The following is a 13567-nucleotide window of genomic DNA, read 5'->3' on the forward strand; positions in this document are numbered from 1 at the left end:
CAGTGTTTTATGTTGACGTTACAGGAAGTGGTGGTTGCTGCGGCCGTGACCGGAAGTGTGGGGCGTTGCTAGGCCAGAAGCTGACGCGGCGGGCGGAAGTGCGGGGCTGGCGAATATGGCGGAAGAGGCGCTTAGAGCGCCGGGGGTGCCGGGCGGGGACGAACTTGTAAGCCTGGTGTCACTGCACCGCCGCCGGCCCCTGCTAGTCTGCTGGACCGTATTGCCCTTCGTCTCCGTTCTCTACCCCGCCTGGCTCTACCTATGGGTCTCCGTCTACGGCATCGCGGACTACCCCGAGGCCGGTCTCATCGTCCTGGCAGCCATCGGTATTGTCCAGGCGCTCACCGTGCTCTCTGGTCATTGGTCCGTGCACGCAGACTGTGCCCTCACCTGCTTCCCGGTAAGGCTTATGTACAGTTGTCGGAGAGAGACGTGATTGGTGTTGGTGCTGTGACATATGTCAATAATGCTGTGCTGCAGCTAGGCGAGGGTGCAGTGACAGCTGTCAAAGATAAGGGTGCGCCTGAGTTCAGAGCGAAGCAGTATCAGATTACACCTCCTAGTGACAATGTCTCGACGCGCAATGCAAATGCAGCGTCGAAACTTCTGACCAAAGTTTCATTACAGTAAATTGGAAGGCTTCCTCCCAGACTGTATTCTTTCTCTGGCACCCTAAAGTAATAAAGTGGAACGAGTCTGAGGCAGCCGCGATGCATAAAGAGGAAGCCAGAGGTCTTAGTACATACCCTAGGCATAGCTGGTTGTTTTGACGAGTTGATTTTCTCAAAGAGACCCATAAAGCTGCCACCATGGCTCCGTAATAACTATATATCACTCTTAGGACACGGTTGGCCTTACTCCTTTTGCTAGTAGGAGACTTCAACCTGGTACTGCAACAATTTTCAGAGCGGTGGTGCTTGCCTTTGGTGTTAAACCACTAGAGTCAAATGGATTGTGAAAAACCCAAGCTTCATACAAAAAACAAGTGTAGCACCTGAGCCACACCCATTCACCAGGAGAGTAGTAAGGGTGTGCTATGTAGCCGGTGATGAATTTTGGAACACATATATTAATGCAACATGGTACTGTGGCGCACTGTCATTTACTGACAACATGTTTTCCATTAAAATAGATACTACATGTTCCTAGACATGCAGGTTTACTGATAAAGCTACACAGTGCCCAAACGACAATGAGTGAAAAACGGATCCGGTAACTAGTTATCATTGAGAGGGGCCGTTCACATGACCTTTATGGACCATTCCTGTGCCTATGAGCTAGTGGCAGAGATACCCTAAGGAGTTTAACCGTTCATATGGCATGTTTTAAAAAGCCTTCACTTTGACACCTGTATGCGGTTACGTTATACCCTAAATGGAGACCATATGACCCCATTCAAGTTAGTCGGGGTGTCAAACATGGTTGAATTTTGGCTCCTTTCTTATATTAATGCCCTGGATACCATTTTAATTTCTTGTATACCTGACGTCCCCAACATTGGTTCACGTCTAGCCCCTGTAATTTGTACACAGACGACATGGTTTTAATACCTCGTACAGCAAATAGATTACAAGTGCTTTTAAATGGCTTCAAACATTTTATGCAAGGGCTGAAGGTTAAAGTTAACCATACTAAATCCTACGTTATGACCTGTGGCCCCTTTAATGCTAGGTTGAAAATGTGTTTATTGGGGAGGCTCCAATTTTAAACACCAAGGTTTTTAGTTATCTGGGTATCTTATGCAATGACCACATGAAGTGGGAAAAGTTATTAGCCCAGAGGTCTCAATCCATGGAGGCGTAGTGTGAATCTTTTTTCAGGTTTGTCAAGAAACTACAACATAAGCCCCCAACGGAAATGATCACGCTTTATAAAAGTAAAAGCCTCGCTGCTGGTACATATGTGGCTGGCTTTGGGGGTACATGGCAGCTAAACCATGCAGGTGGTGGTGAATACATTTTTAAATAGACTTCTAGATAATCCAAAATCTACCCCAAGTCTTAAAACACACAATACATTTGGTGTAAGCATCCTAGAAGATAGGGTGGTAGGACTGTCTATTGCAAAGCAATTGGATAGCCGAGCCATGGCTTAAATATGTTAAAAATTGCTTTCAGGAGCTTGGATTGAGTAGTCCTTTTTGAAAATCCAGGTAATATTAATACACACTGTAAGGTCCAAGTCAACAAAAGGCTCTGTATAAATAAGGAGAATGCTAGGATCATGATAGCACTCAATATGGTAAACATTCAATCATATGTCCCACTTTCAACCAAGACATGGATAAAGGCATTGGAATTTTGATTTTCTTACATGTTTAAAAGTAAATACAATTCATTACCTAGTTGCGCTCCTTATTGCTGTCACATGGTTCATGTTACTACCGTGTTGTCTATGCGATGGGAGGTCACTTCAGTCAACTAAGCACTTTATGCTATTTTGCCCCTACTTTGCACCTTGTATACCTCTTTTAGAAGACTGTTCCTTCGCCCTATACTCAGCGGAAGATCTTTTAATACTCATCAGCAGGGTTTGCACTATTTACAGCGTCTTGAGTTGTCTCTGGTATGCTTTGCCGTTCTGAATTTTATCACTCAGGTGCTGAGATGAAGGAAGAAATATGCACTGTTATCCATGTTTTTGACTTTGATGAAGGCTCCCCTTGATTGCTTAGTGTGGATTTGGTTGGCATTAAGTGATATGTATAAGCAATGTGCAATTTGTGTATGACCAAATCTGTTGGGCCATTTGTAGTAATTATTTTAAGGAGGGAAAATATCACATTTAAGCTAAAATATTTGATTACGATTTTATTGAAGTTTGAAATCTCTGTATGTGATTTTTATTGTGCTTTCATGGTCAATATTTACTGAATAAAGATGACCATATTATTAGCACAGGAAAAATAAACAACAGTATCTCAACCGGATTCAGTAGAAATGGATACACATGTACGTACAAGACATTACAGTAAGAGAACAAAAGAGAGACTCTAAATTATTTGTTGAATGTGCTCATGGCATCATATATTTTGAAACATAAGTTACACAGGGCAGTTATCGCAGCACTGTTAAGCATAAATGCAAAGGCAACCCTAAAGAAATAAGTGCACTTTGTGCTCGTGACCGCGCAAGTGGCAAGTGAGGAACACAGCGCAAGGTGAAAAAAGTGATAGAAAATATATGCAGGGCACCGCACTGTGTCTGTCACGTTGTTCATTGAAGTGCACAATGTGCATATTTAGCATTGCGGCGGGCGGTCCGCCCTCCATCCTAATGGGCCCCTTGGTGTGAGTGGGTGGGCTAAACGCATTTGTTAGCGGAGTGCTTAATCTACAGCCTAGGGATTGAAAGTGGATTTGCTAGCACACATTTCAGTAAGGCATGTACGCAACTATACAAACTATTATCGGATTCTTTCCTTGGTAAGGTCTGAGCTAAAAGAGAAAATGAATTTAATTACACCGTGCAATATTCATGTCTCATGCTAGAGCACAGTATCCCCCTTTATGTGCGGAAAAACATGCACAAACGTATAATAATCCCTCGGTATTTATAGTGTCAGTATCTACATATATTTGAAAGGCACATACGTCAAATGGTAAATCAAAATTTACAGAATTAATTTTAAAAGCAGTGTCCAGCACGCACATTCCAAAAAGTGAGAAATAAGGTTTTGAATGTGCACCTACATGGCCTACTTATCAGTTACATCATTATGGGGAGCATAAACATTATGCTCCACTCCCAGACGCACAGCATTGTAGGATATTTATCCACAGTTTTTTTACTCCTTTCAATTCATCAACTTTAGTCCATGTTTTTACTCAATATTCGTCCTTATTCATAGTTTCCACATCATATCCCATTTGCCTCTTTGGAAGCTCCACATATTTTCACGTGTCCATCCAGACGTTCGTCAAAAATACGCTCCAAGTGCAACAAAAAGTTCAGAGCAGCATGATTTTATTAAAAGCCCAATGCATTTCGGGCTGCGTCACCAGCCCTTCGTCAGGGGTCGCTACAAGATAACCAATAGAAAAGTACTATCAGTTATAGGTACTACATCAAATGCTTATCATCATTCATTTCATGCGCATTAGCATATAATTGAAATAACAATATATACAAATGAGTTACAATCTAGTGCAAAAAATTATGTGAATTAATTCTCTCTCTACAAACCAATTCTTTACATTATTTAACAAATCCCTTCTACCTAACAAAACACGCTAACTTCTCTTTGAACATCTCTCTGCTTGACCTCGTTCGTATCTCTATATTCTCACCACCCTCCCAGATGACATCATCGTTTAAACTAATTGTTACACGCTACTAAGCGCTATCAAAGATGCCCGTGCTCTCAGCCTTCTGAATAACCAGAAAGATCTGCCACGTTATTACAAAACAACAGGTTTTATCGATAGCTCCTATCTATCCTCTTAGATTCAGTTTCTATCGTACCTGCTCATTGTGTTTTCTGTGCGCCGCGCGGCTGCCGCCGTCAACAGCCGAAGTGATCTCGTGTGTCGAGGCCCTTTCTATCGACCCTCATTTAGAACTAGCGTGCTCCGCCCCTTGGTGCGTCATACTCACTCTTCTCAATTACTTATCTTATGCACTACAACTCCCAACATTCATCTGTAAACACCATTACATTCAGTACTTCGCAACTTTCTGATGATTTATCATAAAACATTTTTAACATGCGATGTTATCCACGCTGAAGCGTTGTTCGGAACTCAAGCACTACCTAGGCTGCACGCTAAAAGTACAATGTGAAAAAAGCATGATAAAAATTTGATAATCGGTGTGCAGACCACCCATCTTTGTTACTGATTGTATAATGCCCCCTGTTGGCTCTTGCACCCTGGACAAATAAATAACTGTACAATAATCAAGTAACACACGCCACATACGTTGTACAGTGAAGTGGGGGGTGCCAAAGGTACCCCCCGTGTGCACCCCCCACGAGTCCCTGGGGGCCTGCAGTGGGCCCCCACAAGACATTCCCACATGCCTTTCCGTGGGGGAGCTGCCGCCACAGAAAAGCATGTCTCCGCCTTCACCCTAATATGGATGGCGGTGTCTAACAGACACCGCCACCATATCAAACCCTTTTCCGCCCGGTCAACTTCTTGACCGGTCGGAAAAGCGGCGGACGGTCTTTCCGTTCGCCCCGGTCTCCCCCGCCATAGTAATATGGCGGGGGAAATGGGTGGCGGGTGGGGAAGGATGTCGGGCGGATCGCCACGGGGCGGAGCACGCTAGTTCTAAATGAGGGTCGATAGAAAGGGCCTCGACACACGAGATCACTTCGGCCGTTGACGGCGGCAGCCGCGCGGCGCACAGAAAACACAATGAGCAGGTACGATAGCTCCTATCTATCCTCTTAGATTCAGTTTCTATCGATAAAACCTGTTGTTTTGTAATAACGTTGCAGATCTTTCTGGTTATTCAGAAGGCTGAGAGCACGGGCATCTTTGATAGCGCTTAGTAGCGTGTAACAATTAGTTTAAACGATTATGTCATCTGGGAGGGTGGTGAGAATATAGAGATACGAACGAGGTCAAGCAGAGAGATGTTCAAAGAGAAGTTAGCGTGTTTTGTTAGGTAGAAGGGATTTGTTAAATAATGTAAAGAATTGGTTTGTAGAGAGAGAATTAATTCACATAATTTTTTGCACTAGATTGTAACTCATTTGTATATATTGTTATTTCAATTATATGCCAATGCGCATGAAATGAATGATGATAAGCATTTGATGTAGTACCTATAACTGATAGTACTTTTCTATTGGTTATCTTGTAGCGACCCCTGACGAAGGGCTGGTGACGCAGCCCGAAATGCATTGGGCTTTTAATAAAATCATGCTGCTCGGAACTTTTTGTTGCACTTGGAGCGTATTTTTGACGAACGTCTGGATGGACACGTGAAAATATGTGAATCTTCCAAAGAGGCAAATGGGATATGATGTGGAAACTATGAATAAGGACGAATATTGAGTAAAAACATGGACTAAAGTTGATGAATTGAAAGGAGTAAAAAAACTGTGGATAAATATCCTACAATGCTGTGCGTCTGGGAGTGGAGCATAATGTTTATGCTCCCCATAATGATGTATTTAAATAAGTGCATTAGGGCAAGCACTACCTAGGCTGCACGCTAAAAGTACAATGTGAAAAAAACATGATAAAAATTTGATAATCGGTGTGCAGACCACCCATCTTTGTTACTACTTATCAGTTAGGCATCATGAGGTATGGGGGAGTGACTGTCCCTCTAGTCTCACACTGTCAAGAGAAACAATCTCATGATTGCCATTATCGTTTGGCTGGATATAGAATAAAATACGGAGCCTCCTTCACTTACTTCGTCAAGGAACTATATCCATAAGCACACTTACTTTATCCCTCCATGTTAACGCTGCTTGCGCTGATTTGTGCTTTTTAAGAGAGTATCTGATAGCATGTGATCGCGTCGGGATCACATGATATTGGGCCATAAATGGTGTAATCAGCCATTTTACCACTAATGTGCATTCAAAGTGATGACTTCTTGTTATGTTGCCTTGAGGCCCCCAAGCTTGTATGGAGTTTATACTAAGCAACCCTGATTTCAGAATGTTCCGGCTCAGGGGAAGAAGTGCATGTGTACACATTCACCACTAGTAGTCCTGAGCCAACTGCTCATACGCGGGACGGTGGGAAATGGAGACTTTCTTCCTCTGTCGGCACACTCAGTCATTTACAGTGTTGGGGAGGCACGGCAGTGCATCCCTGCCGCGTATTGCCCATTAGACGAGCGCACGCCCCCAGGATCCTGAGAAATGTAGTTTTGTCGTCCGCATCAGCAGAGCTCAGTCGATTTCAGTGCAGCATTTAGTTATTCTCAAGATGCAACTCTATTATGGTCAAGGTTCATGTATTAGAAATATTTAGAGGCTTTTTACATAAAAGGTGTGTTATCATCCTGGCTATGTTGTACAAGGGCCGGGCCGCTTTATATCGAAAAAGACACTTGGAGTCATATGTCCTACATCAGGGATCTCCAACCTTTTCTGTAATAAGAGCTACTTTGCTCAGTGAAAATCACCCAGATCTACTAATGTTATTAGTGTTGTAATAGTTGCTGCATCAAGCAAGATTACATTGGTGGCCACCCTATGCAAGATTAACTGCAGTGATCACCTCAGTGTGTCAGGGAGGGTCACTAGTTATAATGTCAAAAAGGCTTCTTCAATATGGAATACCTCTACCTGGGTACTACAGAACAGCCACAATGCCCTTGGCACCAAGATAACCTGACTAATAAGCCTCCCCTAATGTTGCAAGATTTCACTCCAATATTAGCTTTAAATATATTTAGGAAATTCAACCATTTGTCTCCAAACGTTAGCATATGAGGTTTGAAAATGCACACATTTTCGTCTCATATACACACTTTTTGAGTTTGTTATAGATATATTAATCAACCAAATAAAAGCTTCTAATTTAGTACGGTATACTGTACACCAGAGAGCTACTTATAGGTAGCTGGAGAGCTACCAGTAGCTTACGGGCTACTCATTGAAGAAACCTGTCCTACATTAACCTGGTGCATTAAAGGATTGTGCGTTAAAGGGTATATCCACCAGGGAATATCCTCATTCAGTCCATTAGTGTGAAAGGACAATTTATAGATCCACTGTTGCTCTTTTTCAAATAGGATTCCCACCAGATTCCTGGTTTCTACCATCACTTGTTCCAAAATTATCCATCTAAGGTCATTGACTGTATATCTCATGGTTCTAGAGTGTTCAGACATTTTAGTAGTGATGCTTCTACCTTGTATGTTGCACCTATGTTCATCTATTCTGGTACTTGCCATTCTGGTTGTCATCCCTATGTACTTTAAATTTCAGGAACAGTTTATCACGTACATCGCCTGTTTGGTGTTACTGATTGTATGTTTTCTTAGCTGCCATGGGGAGCATAGACCCATGTCAATCTCTTTTGTGCGGATTGTGAGGTGGCATACGTTGCATTGGCCACAAGGGTAGTTACCTGTCACCTCTCCTGGAACCAATATATTTTGTATTGTATTGGATGGACTAGAGTTAGGTCTGGTGTTGTATTGCTCCGCCTTTCAGACAATACTGAATCTTCCACACGGTTGCTCAAACACGGCGCAGCAAAACATAAAACACAACAACAATACCTAGAAAAGGGTTTTACTTTACAAAATGCAAAGACTATTTTTAGAATAAGGCTTGGGGTTTTATTTATGCAATGCTCTCTAACAGAAAGGCTTCCCTAGATGTCAAATGAACCACATTCAAATGTATATAGAGATGTATATTTATATGCAAGCAATAACACACTTGGTAAATGCAACAGTTAAATGCATGGATAAAAAATACAAGCAGTCAATAATGAGATAAAACTCAAGCAAATAATATGGGACGTCCTGCAAGGGATCAGAAATATATAGTGCTGATTTGCCATTTTTGACCTGAATAAACGGAGGATAATTGTAGCAGACCCTGTGTCCGTGATTGCTGTCCTGCTTTAATTGTGCGACGGTTTGGGTGTATATATATATATATATATATATCAAATAGGCTCATCTTCCTTCCCTATTTTTTAACATTTGCACAAATTTCACTTTATAGCGAATTTTGCACACAAATAGCACATTGGTTTTTGCACTATAGAGAGGAGTACATCGTTTACATTGATTGTACAATGTGGTTCAATGCATGGTATTAACCACTTGGGTTGTATTCAGTCAATCAAAATCCAAAAACTGAAAAAGTAAATATGAATTTAAATGTATTGCCACAAATATTTATATTTTTATATATAGGTGTATATTGGCAGTTATTTATTACAATTGTATTTATAAAATGTTTTTATAATGGTTGAATATTGATTTTAGACACTGTCTGTTATTTAAATCGAAATTATTCCATTGTAAATATTTTTTCAGTTTTTATCAATTGACTGCACTGAGCATGGCCTTTGTTTCCCGCTACTTTATACTATATGTACCCTCCTTAGTGTTTGCAACACGTCATGTGATCAAGCCTCTGGAGAGAGGCCAAACGCGTCATGGCGGACATGCTGGGCGATTTATGAGATTTGCACGAATGAAGCACTGAATATCTGGCGCTGAGACACAGTAGACTAAGAATAGAAGTGCAACTGCAGGAACTAACTGGCCGGCTGTTAAACTCTGGGAAATAGCCAGGTCTTGACTTTCTTACGAAACAGCAGCAGATCCTGTATTTGCCTCAGCTCCGGGGGAAGGCTATGCCATAAGCAAGCAGCAGCTACGCCAAAAGCTCGTCCCCCCATTGTAGATCTTTTAATCCTTGGAACAATTTCCAGATTAGCTGCTGAGAACGCAAACTACATGCAGGTACATACCATCCAAACCTAGCCTGAAGCGGTTTGGGTCCAAGTCCGTGAAGCGCTCTAAAGGCAATACACAAGGACTTGAACAATATCCTTTGTCTCACTGGAAGCCAGTGCAGGTCAGCCCAGGCTTGAGATGTAGAAAACCTGCGCGTTCTCATAAGGACCGGTTTTGCTGCTGCTGCCGCCGGGATACTCTGGAGCCACGAAATCAGATAACATGGAGACTCCAGTAGCAAAGCATTACAGTAATCCAGGCGGCTGAGAACAACACTCCTAACCACTAAGCCTCTGAACTGAGGCGGCAGTAGTGGTAGTACCTTACGTAGTCCTCTGATGAGCATTTAACAATGTCTAACTACTTTGTTTACATGTGATTCCAAGTTAAGCTTCTCATTGAAGCTAACCCCCAGTTTGCGAACCATGCTCACGGGAACCTGTAGGAATGGGCCGGAAGTCCGAGGGCAAAACTGATGGCACTCTACCCACCCCACAGTGCAAGATCTCCGTCATGCCCTGGCCGAAAACCAGATTGATCTTCCCCCAGCTTGTTATTACCTTCCAAAAAGCCAGAGAGAGCTCGGCTAACCATGCGCTCCACAATCTTTACCTGGAACGGTAGAAGGGAGATAGGTCTGTAATTCCCATGGCAGCTAGGGTCCAATGAGGGTTTTTTAAGCAGGGGTGTTGGTTACTATTGCCTCCTTCCAACACAATGGGACCACCCCACTACTAAGTGATTGGTTACACAGCTGGTGAAGCAGTGGGAAAATCTCGAGGCCCAGCTCTTTCCACATTTTTTGGGGGATGGGATCCAGCGGAGAGCCAGAAGAGATACCCAATGCCACCCTGACAAACTCATCCTCCGTATACAGATCTCAATGGTCAAGGGCAGCCCCTTGCCTCCCTGGCTCTGCCCCCCCCCCCCCATTCCCAGTACCCATTTGATTGGCTATTCCCATTTCCCCCCTTTCCCAAGTGCCCACTGGAGTGTCTGGTCCCAAGCCCTCAATGATCCGGTTAGTTTTATCCTGAAAAAAAGTTGCCAGGCCATTACAGAGCTCTTGTGACGGAGTGATCTTATTACTCGTACAATCAGGATTTGCCATATCTCTCAGTATAGTAAAAACACATTTGGCACTGTTTGGAGATTTTAAAATAAGATATGCAAAGTATGCTGCCTTAGTAGTTACTATCTCTTTTTAGGGCTCGGGCGGAGCCTGAGATCCTATTACTACAGAAAGAAAAAAAAGTGTGTTAAGGCCTCGGGAAAGACACATTCCTGAATTTTTTTATTATCTGAATGGTCATTGGTGTTCGCGGTGATGTATTTTTAGTAGTCTTGATGCTATTGGGCAGTTGTAATGTTCGGGCGCCATTTTGGGCATATTTCGTGCGGTTACGTGCTCGAAAGTGCATTCATCTTAATTAGGAGCTGTCAGGGTGGCCGTGTAATGCATTCCAGATGGTGTGCGCGCGTTCACCATCTAGCAGTGTGTTTGTTGGGCGCGCGTCCTCCTCACGTGCACACAGGCATAGACGCCGTGTGCGGCTCCTTCCTGCCGGCCCGGGGAGCTGCTCTGCCGCTCTCTGGCTCACCCCCCGTCTCCCCGCCTGATTTAGACATCACCGGCTCGGGCTCAATTACCAGTCCAGGACCCGGGCAGCGCGCTGCCTGGCTCCCTTCTCTTCCGTTACGGGAACCCCGCTTTTATTGTAATTTCGGCACTTTTTGTATCTCATTTTCATGACTATATTTGTTATTATAAGAATCTGCCGCCAGCCGGATCCATCTAGGAAACAAAGCTATTCCGTTTGGAGAAACAGCCCCGGGAAGCGGCAAAGAAGGGCGGCCGCGGCCGGGCTGTCAGCGCGCCCTGCACACACCGCCCCGGAAAGCTCGGGCCAGTGACTTCACAGGCCCTGCACAGTCCCCTCCCCACGGCGCCCCCATTCATGCCCACGCCCCTTCCAGCAGTACGAGAAGGAGCCCCCGTCTCCCCCCGAACACGAAGTGACATGACGCCTCCAATATCGCAATGTTATTTCAAACCACCAAAACAGGCAGTTATGATGTCTAAATTCCGTCAGGCTACCAATTGACTCAAGAACACACACTTGAAACTTGTGAACTTGCATATTGGTCTGGACAGTTCCTGCTGTTATTTATCGGAATGTAAATAGAGAAAATCACTGGCACTATGTGCAGCTTCCCTGTTTATTAGAAAAGGCCCAGCCATTCATTGCTTTAACAGCTCTCTTCGTATGTGCCAAAATTGTCTGCTTGGATAAACCGTAAATAATACTGACACATGATTGTAAACACGGTTATGAGAAGTTATCAAAGAGCTGATGTGATGATATAGACCCTCAAGTGTCAGTGTTGTTAGTTGGTATTTCCTCAAGTGCGATTGATCCGTGATTTTGAAGAAAGGATTTCCTCACCTCAAGCACGACTTTAAGATGGTAAAAATATACAAAAAAAAATAAATGTCTATGGAATATCGCGAATTCTTCCAAATGAGCAGCCTGGGAATCTGGAGTGATAAAACCCGACTGTCATTATCGCCTTTTTTCTCAGCGTAATTGAACAATGCATATTTGGCTAATTTATAACTATTACCCATGTCGCATTATAAGGAATTTATACACGAAAAAGTACAACGTTTATTTTTAATAAAACTTAAGCAGCATATTTTAAAATGCAATTTTGACCCGACAATTAAATGTTCCTAATACAAACTGCTCAAGGCAGCATTTAAGATTTAGAACAACTGAACTAAATTCTCGTTCATAAAACACCACGTCTTTTTACGTTCTTTATTGGTACTTGTTGTCAGTCTCACTGCCGCTCTTTGAGTAGCTCAACATGTATTCCTATGAAAGGTACTTTGAGAATGAGAAAAGTTCCATCTCATAGTGAGTAGAGTAGTGAGTAGAGTAGTGAGTAGAGTAGTGAGTAGAGTAGTGAGTAGAGTAGTGAGTAGAGTAGTGAGTAGAGTAGTGAGTAGAGTAGTGAGTAGAGTAGTGAGTAGAGTAGTGAGTAGAGTAGTGAGTAGAGTAGTGAGTAGTGAGTAGAGTAGTGAGTAGAGTAGTGAGTAGAGTAGTGAGTAGTGAGTAGAGTAGTGAGTAGAGTAGTGAGTAGAGTAGTGAGTAGTGAGTAGAGTAGTGAGTAGAGTAGTGAGTAGTGAGTAGAGTAGTGAGTAGTGAGTAGAGTAGTGAGTAGAGTAGTGAGTAGAGTAGTGAGTAGAGTAGTGAGTAGAGTAGTGAGTAGAGTAGTGAGTAGAGTAGTGAGTAGAGTAGTGAGTAGAGTAGTGAGTAGAGTAGTGAGTAGAGTAGTGAGTAGAGTAGTGAGTAGAGTGTAGAGTAGTGAGTAGAGTGTAGAGTAGTGAGTAGAGTGTAGAGTAGTGAGTAGAGTGTAGAGTAGTGAGTAGAGTGTAGAGTAGTGAGTAGAGTGTAGAGTAGTGAGTAGAGTGTAGAGTAGTGAGTAGAGTGTAGAGTAGTGAGTAGAGTGTAGAGTAGTGAGTAGAGTGTAGAGTAGTGAGTAGAGTGTAGAGTAGTGAGTAGAGTGTAGAGTAGTGAGTAGAGTGTAGAGTAGTGAGTAGAGTGTAGAGTAGTGAGTAGAGTGTAGAGTAGTGAGTAGAGTGTAGAGTAGTGAGTAGAGTGTAGAGTAGTGAGTAGAGTGTAGAGTAGTGAGTAGAGTGTAGAGTAGTGAGTAGAGTGTAGAGTAGTGAGTAGAGTGTAGAGTAGTGAGTAGTGAGTAGAGTAGTGAGTAGTGAGTAGAGTAGTGAGTAGAGTGTAGAGTAGTGAGTAGAGTGTAGAGTAGTGAGTAGAGTGTAGAGTAGTGAGTAGAGTGTAGAGTAGTGAGTAGAGTGTAGAGTAGTGAGTAGAGTGTAGAGTAGTGAGTAGAGTGTAGAGTAGTGAGTAGAGTGTAGAGTAGTGAGTAGAGTGTAGAGTAGTGAGTAGAGTGTAGAGTAGTGAGTAGAGTGTAGAGTAGTGAGTAGAGTGTAGAGTAGTGAGTAGAGTGTAGAGTAGTGAGTAGAGTGTAGAGTAGTGAGTAGAGTGTAGAGTAGTGAGTAGAGTGTAGAGTGTAGAGTGTAGAGTAGTGAGTAGAGTGTAGAGTAGTGAGTAGAGTGTAGAGTAGTGAGTAGAGTGTAGAGTAGTGAGTAG

General features: G+C 43.0%; 1 protein-coding gene across 1 annotated transcript in view; it reads left to right on the forward strand.

Annotated features, from left to right (window-relative positions):
- Window position 1: 1 nt before the first annotated feature.
- The window catches only part of ATP13A1 (ATPase 13A1), a 419252-nt gene continuing 405686 nt past the window's right edge, over window positions 2–13567 (forward strand). Inside the window, exon 1 of the mRNA XM_078681078.1 lies at window positions 2–400. Coding sequence (XP_078537204.1) covers window positions 116–400 — 285 coding nt within the window. The 5' untranslated portion in view covers window positions 2–115. The remainder of the gene's footprint in view (window positions 401–13567) is intronic.

The sequence above is a fragment of the Lissotriton helveticus genome, chromosome 1_1 (assembly GCF_964261635.1).
Source record: "Lissotriton helveticus chromosome 1_1, aLisHel1.1, whole genome shotgun sequence".
NCBI lineage: Eukaryota > Metazoa > Chordata > Amphibia > Caudata > Salamandridae > Lissotriton > Lissotriton helveticus.